At 33.1% G+C, this 19487-nt stretch overlaps 2 protein-coding genes across 4 annotated transcripts in view; one reads left to right on the top strand and one right to left on the bottom strand.

Moving 5' to 3' along the window:
- Positions 1 to 1803, bottom strand: part of LOC129804125 (glycerol-3-phosphate phosphatase-like) — an 8107-nt gene extending 6304 nt beyond the window's left edge. The window contains exons 1-2 of the mRNA XM_055851207.1: positions 1434 to 1803; positions 1069 to 1367 (exon numbers count right to left, since the gene is read on the bottom strand). Coding sequence (XP_055707182.1) covers positions 1069 to 1367; positions 1434 to 1530 — 396 coding nt within the window. The 5' untranslated portion in view covers positions 1531 to 1803. The remainder of the gene's footprint in view (positions 1 to 1068; positions 1368 to 1433) is intronic.
- Positions 1804 to 1867: 64 nt separating this feature from the next.
- Positions 1868 to 19487, top strand: part of LOC129804083 (DENN domain-containing protein 5A) — a 48340-nt gene continuing 30720 nt past the window's right edge. For 2 of the 3 annotated variants that reach the window (XM_055851114.1, XM_055851115.1), the window contains exon 1: positions 1868 to 2380. In XM_055851114.1, coding sequence (XP_055707089.1) covers positions 2242 to 2380 — 139 coding nt within the window. In that variant the 5' untranslated portion in view covers positions 1868 to 2241. The remainder of the gene's footprint in view (positions 2381 to 19487) is intronic. The other variant, XM_055851116.1, reaches the window with a different exon arrangement.

The following is a 19487-nucleotide window of genomic DNA, read 5'->3' on the forward strand; positions in this document are numbered from 1 at the left end:
AGCCATGAACTATTCGCTTTTGCCGGGCACTGTATGACAATTTAATATTTTATTGATCAATTGTGCTGGTTCTATGTGGTTTAAGAAAAAATTTTATAGTTAAATACGGAAAGGTTGTAAACGTAAACCGATTCAAATAAAAAAAGCACATAATGTGAACACTAAGAAAAAAAGAGGCTAGCATTAATTTTTTTCGTAATAACTTTAATACTTTTTAAGTGTAAAAATATATCAACATTTTTTAATGTTAATTTTACACATTTTGAGGGTAAAATCAACATGAAAAAGGGTAACTTTAAACCGTAATATACCTAAAAAAGTAATATTTACATCGATTTCGGATCAATACTACAGGGAAAAATTAACATTCCGGAATGTTATTTTAACTTTTTCTGATTTCTCTCAGCGCAGTGTTGCTATTGCTTTGGTTTTGGAAGCAATTCATATTGAGGAAACAATAATTTAAAATTTAAAGAATTTATAAATAGGGAACATTATAGCACCATTGAAAGTAGGGCAGCTTTTAAATTGGGATTATTCTCTTATTTTTAAATAGAAAAGAAAACCATATCGTAACAGTTTCTCAATCTGTTCCTGCAGCTAAATTATATTACGATAAGGCTCAATTTCATTTAAAAATAGGAGAAATATCCCAATTTCAAAGCTGCCCCACTTTCAAACGTGCCCCAATTCCCCCTAATAAAGTTTTTATGGTAAAATCCTGATTTTTGAATTTATGTTAATCTGAATTCATAAATAAATGCTTTATAAGCTATTAATTAGCATCTTGAAAATAAATAAATATTTTCAAATAAATTATTCTAAATCTAAACAATGAGTAAAGCCATGAATCCCAATATAAATAATAAAACAATTTAACAAGCTTCTCCAGAAATGTGATAAACAAACAAGAATTTTTCTGCAGATAAGTAGTGACAAGGCATTTTTCTCTTGAGATTTTTTATCACGTTTATACCTTGTGGACAGAAACGTTTTACAAAAAAATGTTTCTAATTTTGGAAAATTTGAGAAAATATCAATGAACTCTTGAGAAAAAATAAAACTCACCCCATATCCAATGGTTTTGATCCCTACAGCCTCCAGTTCCTGGATGACCCCTTGACTGCCCACAACGTAGGCTGTCTTGGTAAACTGACGATGCTTGAGGTACTGGGCAGCGAGATAGGCTGTTGAAATAATTCCATCACGAGTCATATTGAAATTGAGACTCTTTGCTTTCACTAGGAATTCATCCCTGGTCTTCGTCGAGTTATTGGTGACGAAGAATACTTTTTTGCCCATCTCTAGAAATCTATTGATGACATTTGGGGCTCCTTGTAGGGCTTCATTGAATAGCCAGATTACTCCTGAAAAATTCCAATTGGTTTTATTGATAGGAAAATGGAAGTAGTTTTTGGAAGAAGTTGTCTCACCATCGCAATCCGTGAGGACTGTGTCAAAGGACTTAATGAAAGCCTGAATTTGCTCCTTGGGGAGACTTTGGAGCCTTGTGGCACTTTGTTTATACATTTCCGGTGGGAAAAATATGGAAAATTTACTTTAGAAAAATCGTCACCGTGACCTTTTGTGTCACTCTCACAAAGGTTAAGAACTTCACTGAATTTTCACTTGAAAGCTTAAATCAGATTCCACAACAGCTTATCAGCAATTCTACACTTTACTGATTAGCGATTGATGATGATATTCTGAAGATTTTCCTCGAGAATTAACTGAAAGCAAGTTTTTAGGGAGAAAGAGCGGGTGTCAAATATCAGCTGATTTTAATTTTGCGCCATCTCCCGCATGAAATATTGTTAGCGCCATCTATTGGTCAAATTGCTGGCATTACCTCATCATCAGTGAACTTTTGGCAGTCTTTTTGCAGCTTTTGATGTGAAAACTACAAAACAAAGTGCTCCGTAGTAAACGTTGAAAATAATTGTTTTCTATCAAAGAGTGCATAGGAAAAACACCCTGAAGTGTTAGTGGAAGCCCAAGGGCTAAATTTAGTGTGAAAATCCTGCTGAAAAATATGCCACGCAGTGATTTTTGAGAGCAAGAGAAAAATATGGAGTGAGTGGAAAAGTGCTGGAAATCACAGTGAAATTGCCAATTTGTCTGGAAAGGGCCCTGGAAAGATTGGTAAATCCAGGCCGTGTTGAAGATGCTGGTTATTGACTCGGCCAATTGAGCCCAATTTGAGGCTGAAGCAGCTAATTGGTCACTTCCGGAGACTCCGCAATGGCTTCAGAAGCAACTAGCTCCAGCTCCTCCTCCCACAATGGGCCCCCTGGAGCTCCACAGCATCGGAAATTTGCAGATTACTTTGTGATTTGTGGTCTGGATCTTGATACGGGGCTCGAACCAGATAGATTCTCAGGTGAGTGCAAGAGAGATCTTGGGAATTTGATTGTTGGTTTTTCTATCGCAGAAAGATTAGAAAAAGCAATAAATGTTTATTTTTTGGAAAATGCGGGATCATGCGTATTTGCGACTTTTTTCTACTGTAAAAATCTCGCGTAATATAATGAAGTATCAAATACGATAAAAATTATTTTTATTGGGATTAAATTAGAATTATGGCTCCGGCAGATCTTTTAGATCAGGAAAATTTCATGAAATCGAAATTCACTTCCTTTTCCATCTCAAATTGTTTGCATAAGTCTATCCTATTCTTTCGCACTCTTCTTCTTCTTTAGAATATCACACCAAATTTAATTTAGTTCAGTCCAATTTTGAGACCGAAAAAGTAGAACAGACTTAGGCAAATCTTTTGAGAAAGAAAAAGATTCAAATTTCAACTTTACGAAATTTTCCTAATCTAAAAGGTGCCGGAACCATTAGAATTGAAAAACAAGACACATTTTATTTATTCTTAATTTGAAAAATTTATTAAGAGACAATCGTGTAAGGGCAATCGGGTCATAATCACTTATAATTTAACTTTTTCTTTTAATGTTTTTATTATACTAATACAAAAATTTTTTGTAATGAGCGGCGCACAATAACTTTTGTTTGTAAACATGTTTTGAAAATTGTCTATAAGAGTGAGCGAGAAGACTAGATATACGTTTCATTCGCTCTCACTGAAAAGTCTAAAACATGTTTACAAAACAAAATTTATTGTGTGCTGGGCATAAGAATTTTAAACCGAATTTTAGTGTGAAGGGTGTTCCATTGGCTACCTAAATTAAAGTATTTTTTTCTATTATCAACTCTTTGAATTACAAAAGAAGTATTTAATAATTCGTACGCAATACCTACTCTAGTTATTTGTTTACATTAATTATTTTTTATTTTTCCTTCTAATCATTTATCATTTTTGTATTCCTTTTATTACTCTTCATTGCTCTCTCCTCTACAATTTTAATGGCTTTAAATTAAAGTTTCTTTAAATTACAGTTTGTTGACAATAAATACTTTACATTTTTTTTAAACCGGTTCATCCAAGAATTGGACCAAAGACCTTTATGTCAAAAGTCAAAAGGTCAATACTTTACCTAATGAATTAGAGAAACTTTTAAGAGAAAAATATAGCAGTTTTTATGAAACTCTAACAAAAAAGAAAGATAAAACAAACTGGGTTCGACGAATAATAAACTTTTGTTTTGTAAACATGGTTTTGAACTTGCCTATTAGAGTTGTCGAGATGACTAGAACCCCATTTTTTATTCACTGTCACTGTAATATCACACTGAGAAAAAAGAGGGATGCGATTAACTTTTTTTACTCATAACTTTAACACTTTTTAGGTGCAAAAATATATCAACATTTTTTAATGATAATTTTACACCTTTTTAAGGGTAAAATTAACATGCAAAAGGGTAACTTTAACCCATAATACACCTAAAAAGTACAATATTTACACCGATTTCGGATCAATACTGCAGGGTAAAATTAACATTTCCGGAATGTTATTTCAACTTTTTCGGATTTCTCTGAGTGCAAAAATATGTTTAAAAAATAAAATTTATTTCTCATTAGATATATCGTCTGTTAAATCAGCTTGTCGTAACTTCATTTTGGGAATTTTGGGATATATACATATTTAGAATCGGCGTAATTTTGTTTATTAAACGCACTTGAGAAAAAGAAACTGTTATAAGCCCAATAAAAAAATTATTTGAAACAAAAATTATGGTCTGTGCCCTTAATTAATAAAAATTTATCAGAATTTGTCGTAACTTCCATTTTTGGGGAAGTTACGACAAATTTTCATACAAAATTTTCTCTAATCAGCATTTGCCGTAACTTCTTTTACTCGTTTGCGTGGATTGTAATTTGCAGCAAAAATGTAATATTTCTCATTAAACTCTTCCAAATATCCAAAGACAGTGCGAATAACGCTACATTAAATCATTTTAATTCAATATTTGTGAGAAAAAAGTAAGAAAAAATCCCTGCCCACCTGTCATTAATTCAAAACAAAACAAGCGACACGGTGCACAAAATTTATTCAATAAAATTTATGAAATAAAAGCTTTTAGAGACAGGGATAAGAGTTTAATTGATTGATTTAGTCTTTAGTCAAATAAAGGCGCTTATTCTCACTAGAGTCATTGAAATTGATATAATTAATTTTTGAAAAATGAAAATCAATTAAATAGATTTTTGAAATCAAGTACATAGTTTTAGAATTAGATACCTTTTTAATACAAACTTAGATATACTTTTTTGTAATTCTTTGGAGACCATGTAAAATTTGTAAAGGTTAATTATTAAGATCTTTTGAATCGTAAAAATTTTATCTTTGCATAAATTTCTTATAAAGAAACTAAAACTCAGAAAAAATGTAAGGTCCTGCTCCTAGACACAACTACGACGTAAGCCGAGAGGCGGTTTTTATTTGACTGTATTTCCATCGGTTTTCCACTAACCAAGTCGTTTCTCAGCGTAGGCCAAGAAACGGATAAGTTACTGAGAAACTAATAGGAATTTAGTCAAAGCATTATTTTGATTATAATTTCGTTAAGCCGTCTCCCGACTTAAGTCGTGTTTTCAGGGTCTGAGGTTTATTGTAGCTTTCTGGAAATCTTACGGTTCAGATAGGCTTTATTTGAAGCGCAGTAGAATACAAAAACTCAGAGTAAATGAAAGGGGTGCTAAAGCGGGTCATGGATTGCGAAATGCTCGAACTCGTAACTTAGAAGAACTCGAACTCAAGACTTTCACATAAATTAGCGTTTATTAGTTCTCAATCGATTCATAAATCACTCAAAAGATTGCCCAAAAAGGGTAACAGAATTGCTTGTCTGACTAATTTCGGAATAATTACCGGTTCATTACCGATTAGAACCGTTTCAAGACTTGTTATAAATTAAATTTTTTTTATATCCATTTTTGGATATTTCTTTCAATTCTTTCTCTTCTCCCTTGGATTTTTTTCAGGGTCTCAAAACTTAAATTTCTGTATGAATACATATTTATCAAACAATTTAGCTACACAAAGCATTTAAATAAATAAATAAATAAATAATCTATTTGTCTGAAGTTTGAACGATTCTAAGTGATATATTATCGATAAAAAACTCGTAATTTCCTTTAAATTTTTATCTTAAATCACTTCTGCCCTCTGGCAAATATTTCTACAATTACTTGCGTATAGTTTTACTTATTTTTCTACATTGTAATAAAAAAGCTTTACCCTCTTTTTCTCAGCCTCATCTATACACACCATTGACCTCTAATTAGATGATAAATGAAAAGAAAGAAGCAAGAAAAAAAAACAGTTAAATGCTCCCAAAGAAAAGAGAAAGTGTCTGTCGACAAATGTCTAAAAATCCTCTCCTTCAGCTCAATTTGCAAAAATTAATGGTTTAACTTTAATTCATGATATTCTTCATGTTCTTTATGAATGAGAAAGAAAAGAACCTTGTTTCGCTCGTTCATTACCATAGTCTTAAAAGAAAAAAACAGCAATATTTGAGACGCTAGGGAATGGTAGAGCAATAAAATGCAATGTTTTGTCCGTTTTTGTGAAGAATAGAGGATTTCTATTGTGCTTTATATATTTGAAGCACTTTTTGCGGCTGAGAGGCAATCAATCAAGAATAGCGTCTCAAGATGGAAATTTGTTCTTGAGTTCAAATTCCACAAAGTCTCAGTCGTTTCAATATGTAAAATTCTCCTCATTGAAAAATCATCAGTTACAAATACATTGAATCAATTAAGTCAAAATACGATGTAGCAATATTTATGTTGGATTCGCATCATTGTTTACTTAAAGAATTCATGTCTAATAAATTTTTCACTGAATATTGGACAAACTAATTGATTTTAACTTCATTTTATGCACAATTGTGTTTGAGTAAACAAAAGTTTGCAAAGAAAATAAATCATAAATTACGATTATTACACTTTGTCCTCCTATTTCTTATCACGTGGAAACTTACTTTAAGGCATTTAGGAGCCACGCAGAAATACTAAAGAAAATTTATGGGCTGAAGAGTTTATCATAAAACATTCTCTCAATATTCAAGATGGAATTTTATTGGTTCCAAAAGAGAGATGGTAAAGTGCCCTAGCTTTGCGAAATGCTCGACCTTATGACTTTCAGTTCCATATTGTTTAGAAGTTCAGAAAATTGATTTTCCATAATGTTTAAATGGGTGTTTAGCTGTTCAGCACTTATAGGGTAAATAATCGTGCTAATGATTTTGACTATTTCGCAAAAAAACTATTGTATTAAACCTGTTCTTAAATCATCTCAACACCTGAGCAAACAGCATAAAAATGTTTTTCATTTTTCATTTCAATTATTTGAATGATATCGTCTTTGAGACTGAACGTCTCTTTTAGATGTAGATTTTTTAAAGAAGGAAAGGAAGATAAAAATATAAGTATTAAGCGTCCACTACCATCTTACCGTTGATAAAATGGTGAAAAAGCGTCTTCTTAGATTGTAAAATCCTATGAAGAAGTATTAATAGGAAAATTACAAAGTACAAAAACGCATTTTTTTCATTCATTTTCAACCGCTTATCCCTATTGGGGTCGCGGGCCCATGACATCCAAATTAGCAGCCCACGCTTGTCGATCCTCCGCCACTTCAGGAAGATGTTCAGGTTCGATCCCAAGGCGCTCCCACGCAATATCCTGAATTTTATTAAGCCACCTTGTCCTAGGTCTGCCTCGAGGTTGAGGTCTCCTCACAATGGCTTGCATAGCTTTTCTGTGGAATCTTTTTTCATTCATGCGTTGAACATGTCCATACCATCGAAGTTGTGATCACTCGACCCGAAGAAGCAGCTCCTCGACTCTTAGTTCCTTACGAACAGCTACATTCCCCACTCGATCTCGACGAGTGATTCCCTTAACCGCCCGAAGGTACCTCATCTCGGCAGCTTGCACTCGCGATCTTATCCTTTCGGTCATTATCCAAATCTCATGACCATAGGTGAGAATAGGAATGAACACAGCTTTGAAAACCGATAATTTAGCCGATCGACTAAGCTCGACCTTCCTCAGCACGCTTTTGCCAAGCTCCCTCATTACTGCAGAAGCCTGACCGATTCGCGACGAGAGTTCTGCCTCAATCCTACCATCATTCGTGAATAACACCCCGAGATACTTGGACTTCTCCATCTGTGTCAATGAGACTCCACTAACATGTAGAGTGCATTCCACAGATTGTCGGGAAATCACCATTACCTCCGACTTACTCACGTTCACCTTCATACCTGTTTCGGCACAAACATTTACAAATCGGTCAAGTGTGCGCTGAAGCTCTTCTTCGGAAGATCCAAAAAGAACCAAATCATCTGCAAAGAGGAGATGGCTCACCCTGAAATCCCCAATACGAATCGCATTCCGCCCCCGACTGCGTTCCATAATCTTGTCCATGTATATTATGAACAACAATGATGATAGAACACACCCCTGGCGCAGTCCAACACCCACCTGAAAACCTTCCGACTTGGATCCGTTTACACGAACACAGCTACTACAGTCTCTGTACAATGACTGGGTAGCTCCCACCTATTCCTCATCCAGTCCGTACTCGTGCAGTACATCTCAAAGTTGTTCTCTCGGTACTCGGTCATATGCTTTTTCCAAATCTATGAAACAAGCATAGAGTGGAATTGCATACTCCCTAGTCTTTTCGACAATTATCCTCAGGGTGAAAAGCTGATCCGTGGTGCTTCTACCAGGTCTGAAACCGCATTGTTCTTCACCCAGTCTGGGTTCGACTATATCTCGGCATCTTCTCTCAAGGACTTTGGTATACACTTTGCCGGGCAAACTCACAAGGAAAATTCCCCCCAACTTGCCAGTCCTTTGGTGGTCTCCCACTTTACCAAGCCACCTTAATGACACGCGTAGTTCGCATAGTTCGTAAACGCATAGTTCGTAAAATCATTAAAGTGAGAAGGTTGGTAGTCACGTGGTCACTCAGGTTGGTAACCCCACACGAGAATACTCGATAACCCTATTGCTAGACATCAAGACCTTCTTGAGGGATGACTTCTACATTGAGGGAAGGTTGCCCAAGAAAATAATTAAAGCAATATTTCATACAAAGCCTGATTGGATTAAACGTGCGGATGACATTATCCAGTCCGATGTCCGATGCGGTCGTTCTATTCATTGACGATTCTCGTGTTCAAAGATCCTCAGGCGTCGGATACCATGTTCGGCGCTTCAAATTAGCGGATCAGCACCCCTCGGCCAGTACACGACTGTGTTTCAGGCTGAGGTCGTCACAATGGTACTCGGAGTCTAGTGGCTGGCAGCGCGGGTTAAAAAGTTAAAAAATTCTCACATAGTAGAGCTACGAATCTGTCTATAACAGGACATAAGTCGCGTTTTGCTCTCGTGACAGAGTGTAGGAAAATGTTAGAAGCGGCCTCACAGAAATATGACGTCGGTCTACATTGGGTACCTGGACATAGGGGTATAGCGGGAAATGAAGAAGCAGACCGCCTTCATTGGTCCTGAACTTGTTGTAGGGATTTCCTTGCAAATGAGGAAATCAGTTATACAGGAGGCTTTATTAAAACTTCATAAAATGGGATGGGCCGCGAATAAATATTGTTGCAGGTCCAAACTGTTCATGACCAATTCGGATAATAAAAGGACAGCGTACCTGGTGGGAGGCAGTCGCCGGAGAAACCGGCAGATTGCTAACCTTCTAACCAGTCACTGCCTAAACAAACATCTGAATAACAAACTTAGGAGACGTTCATTCACTATTTGTGCAACTGCTCCAGCTTTAGACGGGTGCTACTGGGTAAAGCAGTGCTGTTTGATGAAAACCTATCACGATTAAACCGCCTTATTTAATGGAGTTTGTCCGAAAAACGGGCTGGCTTGGATCATCTGATCCTTAACAGGGGTTAATTGGGGACGCATAATGGGCCCGAAAGAAGGCCTGGGTGCAGCGGTTCCGTAAGGAACCGCCCCCTCTGTAACCTAATCTAATCTAAATGGCCTCTATATACTAGTAGAAATTTCTTTAAAAAATGCCTTTTTAAAGAGAATTTCCCCTATCCTTGTAGGCAGAAACGTCTGAATTTTTTAAAAAAGGCAATTTTTGACGAAAATTGCTTCTAGTGTGTAAATTATTTGGATCAGTCACGGTTAATTGTGTTCGAATTAAAAATTAATCTGTTATAATCGATTCAGTTTAATGAAGGTTTCAAAGACCTTTAAAATTAATTCATATTTGTTCCAATCGGTTGAAAAATGCGCTCCTCATAACCTGTCTAATATTTATCTTTGAAAAATCATTAGAATAAAGGAATCAATTCCATTGACGTATATGGATGGAAACTTAATCTTATCAACGTCAAAAACGTCTTTAATTGAAAGGAAAACCAAAATAGGCATACTTTTATTGAAAAATGGTAGGGAAAAATGAAAGTTGACTAAAAAAAGAGAGTGCCTAAAAGACCACAAGTCGGTATTTTACACCGTTTGACCTCTAGTCTTGTAATTGACGTATGACTTCTTTTGAGTGTCATCATCAAAAAATGCAAATTTCGGGGTATAATCGAAAAATAGATGAATTGTATTTATGTTGTTCTTTTTGTAGAGTTCGAGCAGAAAAAGGCGGTAAAACTTCTATTTCTTTTTATTGTGAATTAACAGCCTTTTGTTGATATGGAATAGGTGGCTTTTCTCGCAGGATTTTTCTCTTTTTTTATTTTCTTTTCTCTTCAGAATGACTTTCCATCACGCAATAACGAATTTAATTGAAGTATTTGTAGTATTTTTGTTTTTTTTTCACCTTTCATTTCACTGCCACGATTTTTTGAGACTAATGTGCAAGAAAACACTGAATTATTTTCACTTTTTTCTCACTGACTGTTATTGAAATATGAATTTTTCATTTTATTCACCCAACTTGGGTCCCTTTCAATTAAAAGTGCTTTGGATATTTTATCAGCTGGGGAGAAAATGGGGAGAGATTGACAGAAATCAATATCAAAGTAAAATGGACAACTAGACATTCGTTCAGGAAATTACTTACTTTGTGGAGTATTTTGACGGTTCCATTTCATACTACTCCAAATCTACTCGGAATAGTTGTATCCAAGGAGAGGCAGTAAAGAAGTAAGAGTATTTCCTTTTTTTTTTTCGAGAAAAAAATAAAAAGTAATAAACCAGAAGCGTCGTACGAATTTCACAACTCCAAATGGATTTCCTGAAATCTTGTCATTTTGCGATATAAAAGTATGGAATGGAACGATCGATATATTGCTGGGATTTATGTATATAGACTATAGATAGACCATTCAATTTTTGAGAGAACGTATGCCCATTTCAGAAATTTCGCTAGAGGCAACTCCAAAAATATTCGTATTAAATTGATAAAAAATTCAGTGGATATGGGATATATGCCAAGTGTATGCTTTTGATTAAATTAGGGGGATTTGCTCAATATTTCTTATAAAGCATGTTTTATGCCATTGTTTAGTTTCTCCCTTAATTAATTTAGTACCGCCCCAACCTCCCTAATTGTTGATTCTAATCTGAGCTTGAGGGCAAGAAGCGTAGGAGTAGGGCTTTGTATTTATTGAGACTTGAAAAAAAGAAACACTATCTTAGGTAATTTCTAATATTTTCACAGTCGAGTTGGTTCAATTAGAAATAGGATTTTCCGAATTCAACTGAATCGAATGCAATGCCTGGTTGTTAAGTAATATTTTTTGGGGGCAATTGTCTTTCGAAAAATCTCGCGTCTCTCACTTCCAAGAATGTATTTTACCAGCATCTAATTACTCAATGCTTTTTTACGCAAAAAAATCATCCGCTTAGCCATAGAAAAGACATGAGAAACTTACACTCTAACAATTTTGGTTTTTGTTGCCTCTAAAGCCTAATTTTATTGTATATTCGAATTCAAAGAGAGAGAAAGAGAGAGAGAAAGAGGGAAATATAGAAATATATAATCTAAACGTTGCATTATATATTAAAATTTTATATTCATAATTTTAAATGATTTTCAAAGTTCCGAAGTTCAAGGATAATAAGGATTTTCGTTTTTGAACATTGTCAAAACGGACACACGGGGTAAAATTTCCTCTTTATTCAACAATTATCATTTAAAGTCATAGACTAAATTAAACTATCCAATATCCCTAATAGATCTACTCAAACCGGTATATACCAAATCATAATTCCTCAAATGAAAAATATTTCGGAGAATGCTCAAATTCATAATTTCTATGCTAGACCTGTAAATTATATTTGCTTTAATTGTTGTGAATAATGAAGTTGTTTACCGTTTCAAAATAATTTTCTTTGACTGCATCTTTGTTAGGTTAATTGGTTCTTTGAATTCATTAAAAAAATATGTTAAAGTTTTAAATAAGGTACAAAGTTTTGTAATATTTTACGAAAGTGTGAAATTCTGTTTTTATTTACGAGCATTAGGTTTTGGAGACACTAACGACTTAACCCGAAAGACGGCTAAATGTTATTATAATCGCAGTAATAATTAGATTACATTTCCATCAGTATCTGACTAATCTGTCTCTCGGCTTAAGATCTAGAAACGGCTTAGTTACTGGGAAACTAATGGGAATTTAGTCAAATCATTATTTTGATTAAAATTACGTTAATCAATCTCTCGGCTTAAGTCATAAATGTGTCAAGAAGATTAAAATAATTTATTATTAGTAAGACGAGAAGAGGATAAAAGGTCAAAATTATAGATTTCCAATTTTAAGTTAAAGACCTAATAACACTTCATTTATTCCATCCAATAATCTTGCCTTAAAATTTTCCGTATTTAAGGGTGTAAAAAATTCTTTATGGCCCAGCTTTTTAGAGAGAGCCTTATGATGTTAGGCGTATTCGCAATTTCCATTTCAGCTTCGTTACATCTGAAGTTTGTTATGTTTGAACGTAAAGGTGTTAAGAAACTTAAGACTTTAAAATTATAGATCTTATTCGAAGAATACGAATTAGCTTTTAAAACCCGATTTAAAAATTTAACGCTTAATAAGTGTTTTCTCAGAATTAAGGAGTAAATTTCAAGATCCTGGAAAATACAATAGGTTGATGAAATTTTCTATCGTTTTGTCCTGAAAGTTGAAAGCATCAATAATACGGTGATGGACGCATTTTGAGGAGGAAGTTATAAATAATCTTTACTTTAAAGTATTATTGAAATAACTTTCAACTTTTCCAAAATTCCGTGAAGAATAGTCTAAATTTTTTTCGAATAATAATACCCATTTTCTGCTGTTCATGACTGATTCCAACAATATCGGAGTTTTCCGGGATTTAATGGACTTTAAATTAAAGAAATAACCAAAAGAATCCAAAAAGAATCCAAAAAAAAAATTAAAGTTAAATAAAAAGAGAGAGCGGAAAAAGATATCGACAAGCGGTTTTCAGCAAAGGTTAAGTGTTGATAAGAGTGTCTAAGAAGTTAGTGATGTTAGATCCGCCCCCCCCTTCTTTTCCCATTTTAGAATACCGTTAAATTTTCTTTTCTCAATACTTCAGCCCGTACGGCATCGATAGCCTAAAAGCTTTAGAGCTTTCGATTAAAAAAAACTTAAGTTGGTCTTCCGTACTCAGACTATTTAAAATAGAAAATGACCAGTGGTAAGCCCAGATAAGCTTATGGTAGCTGAGATTATTTACAGGCGACCGCGAATTGCGTGCAAGTCGGGGTGTTTGCAACTCAAAATCCCTGAAAATTCGATTGTGAGTTGATTTTTTTGTGGTAATGAATGTGCGCTTGTAAAGGATCTCAGCTACCATAAGCTTACCTGGGCTTTTTATTTATTTTTCAAAATTTAATAGAACTTTGCCCGCAATAATCTAATCCAGAGTTAATTAAATTAAATGTCAAATGTTAGGTAATTATTGCAGGTAAGCCATATGGCTATGTCTTAACTGTGAACCAGTATAAGTCTTAAGATTTATTTAACTGTAAAGTTGACAGAAGAGATCTTTTAAAGCATTACAGATATTTCTAGGGTAAAATCAGATTAGATAAAGCATCAATTGTTCGAAGCCAGAATATATGCGAAGTCTGAAAACCTGCCTCTAATCCTTTTTTATGTAATTTAACACTTCGAAGGACCCTAGTGGCAGCCGCTGCCAATTTTATTTTTTATAATGAAGAAAATATCATTTCGCTTGGACGCCTGATTGAATGCATACTGAATTTATCTGGCTATGTTTTCGTTGTATAATTTTTAATTAAAATTAAATATTAATGCAATAATATTGCAAAAACAAAAAAAACTGCACTCGGAAGGACCAAGTAGCAGTTGCTGCCATATGCATTTTTTGTGGGAGTTTGACGTATTGAAGATATAGTTTTCTTGATTATTAATGTGTAAAAGCCTTAAAAGAACAGTTTGAAAGTGTTATTACTAATTATTGAGAAGAAAAATAATGAAAATTCAGTGAATTATATTGGGGTCGTAAAATGTCCAATGGAAAAGCATTCTTGTATGATTCTGATAAAGAATCCGAACAATAGCAGCGGCTGCCACTTGGTCCTTCCGTGACACTTTATAAGTTAGGGTTCTACGAAGTGTTAAAAATAATTTTTGAAGTTAAAAAAGTGATGGTGCTAAATAAAATTAATGGAAATGAACCCTTAGAAGACTTATGAATGGTTTCTGAAAACCAGAGGCCACTATCTCTAACCGTTTGGCCTCTAGGTCCCTTAACGAATCAATAATTAGACGGACAAGGATAAGCATCATTCCGGTATTTTTCTAAGAATCGAGAAATAGAGGGATTTATTGTTTTCTTTGGAGTTCGAGCATTAACAATGTGGAAGAAAACAGCAAGAAAATGTAGAAAAATGATAATTTATTCTTTGTCAATTAGTGACACAATGTCTGAATTTTGTCGCTATTTCCCATTAACATTATTAATTGGCTAGTTTAGAGTGGAAAAAAGTGTTACAAAGCACTGTTCTTTTTTGAGAAAGTCTTTTACACTGTGGAGGTGAACTACTTGCTTTTGCGTAATTTTTTTTTATTATACTTAACCAAAGACATTTCAGATTTTTTTCTCTTATTTTCCAATTAGGTGTGTTAGTAAATTCAACAATATAGTAGCTGAAAATGATTGACTTAGTTTTTTCTTATTTGAAGCTGAAGTACAGCTGCTAATTTATTTATCGTGAAAAATATGACGTCGAAACTAATGGGATTTTAGAACAATGATGTTGTATGTTTGTTTCTTGAATCAATGGTCTATTGATTTTTCTTTAGCGGTAGAAATTCTTGATTCTTGCATGATTTTTTTTCCTTTTAATCCAATAATATTACACGATGTTAATTCAGTTTGGAATGGAGCTCTTTAATTTTCTTCAAGACCTTCTATTTGAGATAATACCAGCAACAAGTGTACTAGTCCTCTAATTCAATTTAGAAGGTCAAAGAGAAATTTTCAGCTTCATGGTTCATTAAAATCATCATATTTAAGCAATTGAAGGAACTCCTTTTGGAGGTTTTAGAGTGGGAATTTTTGAGAAAACCATACCCAATAAAATAATTAAATATGTGATATTCGACCAAATCTAAAGAAAAAACTTGTTTTTTTTTAATGTGGGTGTTTCTTTCAATATAAGGAAATACCAAGAGGAACAACAATATACCTTGTCCTTCAATAAAACTCAGCAGAGTGGAAGAGAAACTACATAAATATATCATAACAATACCAACTTTACCAATTATACCATTTTGATTAATTAAAAACCACTAATTGAGATCAATTCATCATTTTGTTCAATTCATGCAGAATATTTATCAAGAGAAGCGATCATAATATTCCCAGTCAGCATATTTGTGTAAAAATTTCAAAGTGATTTCAACCAGTAAAAAAATCACTCAAATTATTTATATAAATAAGTAAATTTCAAAGTGAATGTCTATTGGATTAACTAATTGGATAAATTGTTAAACATAAATGGTGCTTGAATAAATTGCACAAAAATAAAATTCAGTAGACAGAAAGAGAGAGAGAGAGAGAGACTGAAGAAAATCAGTGACGGAAATGAATTTTGCACAATTGTAATGATTCTTTTTTCTATTCTTGTAAATTGAAATTAGTAACATGTACAGTTGTTATTATATATATTTTTAGAAATTATAGTGCATTCACCTGTTGCTCAAGAATAATACTTCGCATTCAACGCTCGACCCATTTTCTTTCACCTCAATATTCTTTTGTATTTTTTTCTTCTATTTCTTGGAGGCTTCTAAAGAGGCGGAAGATTTGGCCAAAGACACACATTATAAAACTGAATGAAACACCAATAATAATTTTTCCAAGTACTCAATTATGTGAGGTGTTGAAGATTTTTGGACCTTTCCAGGAATTAATAAAATTATTTCTTAATCAAGTTAATCCTCAATTATTTTTAAATGTACCTTTAGTCATTTAGCATGGTGTAAATCTAAAAAAATAAAAATGTGAGTCAATTTGGAGTGCCTGAAAATTCAATTTGAAACTGAGGTTGGGGGAACAAATTTATGAATTTCCGGTGAAATTTGTAAATAAATCAAATTTTCACATGAATACTCTAATGTCTGGGATTTTAAATGGAGTGTTAAAAAATTGATTTATGAAAATATTGATCCGAATGTACTTCACAAAATATTTCACCAAATTGAGATATTTGAATTCATGTCTAATTAAAAAGCTGTGCAACTCAGGGGCATGACATTTCCTATGTATCCCATATGTTTCTAGCGAGCCGAAAAAACTTTTGAGTTTATTAGCTGTTTTCTGTCATTGTAGAATGAATTAGCAAAAAATACTAATACAAAATAAAAACCAATGTAATAACGAAGAGGCAACCGAAAATCCTAAATTGGCAATCTACGTAGTTTTGAAGATATCTCGTAGAATGTGTACGAAAACAGGAAAAAAATTACACTAAAACCGGTCGCATTTTTCAGAGCTAACTGTCACCCCTCTAATGCAACTCGTAGGAAAAACTTAATAATGCTCGAAAATTCGAGTATTCTGCAAAATATTTTTCCAAGTCTCATTTTTTGAATTTATATGCTTGCGACTGATTCATAAATCAATCAAAAATTTGGTTAAAATTACTTAACTTTACAATTCAATTTCGCATAAAAAATATTATTTACTCAGACTTGATTGGAAATTTAAGATCTTTTAAACGAATCCAAAGTTGTCCCAATCGGTTGAGAAATACGCGACTAGCTTTAAAATTTAAGATTCACTTCAAGTTTTTTGACAGTTCCATTTCAGATTAGTTAATATAGAAATTTTTGCTTTTAAAGCTGAAAGAAACTTGATTACTTTAAGATTTTTTTTTATGAAGGAATACGAGTTATCTTCTAAAAACGAATTTAAATTTATAGACTTATGGCTCCGGCACACCATTTAGATTAAGAAAATTTCAAAATTTCATAAATACGCATCCCTGTCCTTCTCAAAAGATCTGCATATATCTATCATAGTCGTTTTCACTTTTCTTCTTCTGCTTATTATTTTGAATATCACAACAAATTAAATTTAGTTTTAAGTCCGAAGGAAAGAAACAGACTTATGCAAATCTTTTGAAAGAGAAAGAAGCACGAATTTTAATTTCATGAAATGTTCCTTATCTAAAAAGTGAAAAACATTAAATTAGCGTAAAATTTCAATCAAATGAATTTGATTCAGTTGGAAATGCGTCTCACGGGTCCCACGACATTAAAGTTGAAAATTTTATCTCAGGATTGAGGGGTTAGACTGATAAAGTTTGAATTGATTAGTAAATTAGCAAATTTACTCTGTAATGGATCCGGCACACATTTTAGATAAGGAAAATTTTATAAAATAAAAATTCGCTTTTCTTTCTTTATCAAAAGATTTACATAAGTCTATCTCACTTTTTTGGTCTCAAAATTAGATTGTACTAAATTTAATTTGGTGTGATGTTGAATAGAAGAAGAAGATCATGAAAGAGTACGATATATGTATGCAAAGCCTATAAGAAAGAAAGGGATATGAATTTTGACTTTATGAAATTTTCCTGATCTAAAAGCTGTGCCGAAGGTATAAGAAACGGGGTTTGGTCAGTAAAAATATCAATTTTCATCAGTAAGGAAAACAAACACCTTTAGATCAGGAAAATTTCATGAAGACGAAGTTCGCATCTTTTTCTTACACAAAACTATTGCATATGTCCTGCTCACTCTTTCGGACTTTTCTTCTTTTAAACATCATAAAAAAGTATATTTAGCTCAACCGAATTTAGAGTGCGAAAGACTGATATATAGATATGAAAAACGTATGAAAAAGAAAAGGATGTGAATTTTGATTCAATGAAATTTCTAAGATTCAAAAGGCGTTCCAGAGGTATAAAAAATTAATTCTGGTTATTAATGGTTTCGGTACACTTTTCAGATCAGGAAAATTTCACGAAGTAAAAATTCTTATCCTTTTCCTTCTAAAAAGCTCTGCATGTCTGTGCTACTTTTTAGCACTCTTCCTTTTTTTTGAAGATCACATTAATTTAAATTTAGTTTAGCTCAATTTTGGGTCCGAAATTATTACATTATTATTACAATTTATGTAAATTTTTAAGGAAGAAACAGACGTGAATTTTGTTTTCATGAAATTTCACTAATCTAAAAAGTGTACTGGAGGCTTAAAAATCATTTTTGGCCATCTCGCCAAAATCTTTCAATCTGTAGGGGAATTCTGTATTTGTGGCATTGTCACGCGTGAGTTCGAAACCTGACAATGCCAATCGAGCTTTTTTGTCATATCATATGAGTTCGAAAATGCAATTCATTAATTTTTTAATGAAATCCCTTTACTTGATTATCTTATGAAAATACAGTATACGTCTTGGTTGATTTGTTTAACAAAATTAATTGTCATTTGAATTTCCAGAAATCTCAAATACAGTGCCCGCTTCGTAATCCGGATGATTGGGAGACATTATGACAGATATCCGCTTCGTAATCCGGATGATTTTTTTGAATTTGTTCAACGTCTCGAAAATATAATACAAGGTTTTTTTTAGAATTAGAATAAAAGTTTTAAAGAAGTTTAAAAAGACATAATTAGAGAATTCTATGTTATTATAGTTCATTTATTAAACAAAAACATCACAGGATAATTTATTTTCATTGCTGAATACTCGTGCTTACAAAACCTCAAAATGATTTTAAATGTAACCGTCGATAACTCGTCCGGATTACAGCGATTCGGATTAGAGAGCGGGCATTGTATGTGACTTCTGACAATGTCCCGTGAGCTGAAATGGCAATGTCACGGCTACAGAATCGCATTTTCGAAAAAGCTCTCCTAAGATTCGAACTCAATTTGTCATATGGCATTGCCAGAGTGTTACAGAATTCCCCTCCTGAAGGGGAATTCTGTAACACTATGACAATGTCATATGACAAATTTTCGTCGTAGAATTTCAGAGCAGGACAACATTAAAGCCCAGTGAGCATCAAATTACAATTGAAAGGAGCTCTAAAGCTTTTAGTAAATCATATGAGTCGGATTTAAGATTAGTTCTTCCGAATTTATCACATAATTTTTTTTTAATTGGTCATATGACATTGTCATACTGTTACAGAATTCCTTTACTGGGCTTAGTCAATTAGTTTCTGTTTTCACTTTTTTTTTCTTTTTCATATCATAACTATTATTTAACTATTATTAACTATTATTTTCTTGTGTTTTTTTATTAAATCCATTTTTTGCCACGCAATTGTAAGAGGGTTCAGTCTTTATTTGTTATGGATTCTTGAAATGAATTGGAATTGAAAAAATACGTTGCTAAAAAATGTGTTTAAAATAAAAAAGTTGCGTTTTTATTTTTTTAATATCCCCTCAAAATTAAATTATATGCTTGTTCAAATATTTGCGCAACTGTGAATACTGTGAATACCTCAACTCCAGTAATAATATATCGATTTTTTTTACATAACTTTCGCAAATTATTGGGAAATTTCCTGATATGAAAAACAACATCTTCCCATGACCTTCGAAAATGGGGATTGTTACTTAGATAAACATCTTTTTCC

The sequence above is a fragment of the Phlebotomus papatasi genome, chromosome 2 (assembly GCF_024763615.1).
Source record: "Phlebotomus papatasi isolate M1 chromosome 2, Ppap_2.1, whole genome shotgun sequence".
Taxonomy (NCBI): Eukaryota; Metazoa; Arthropoda; class Insecta; order Diptera; family Psychodidae; genus Phlebotomus; species Phlebotomus papatasi.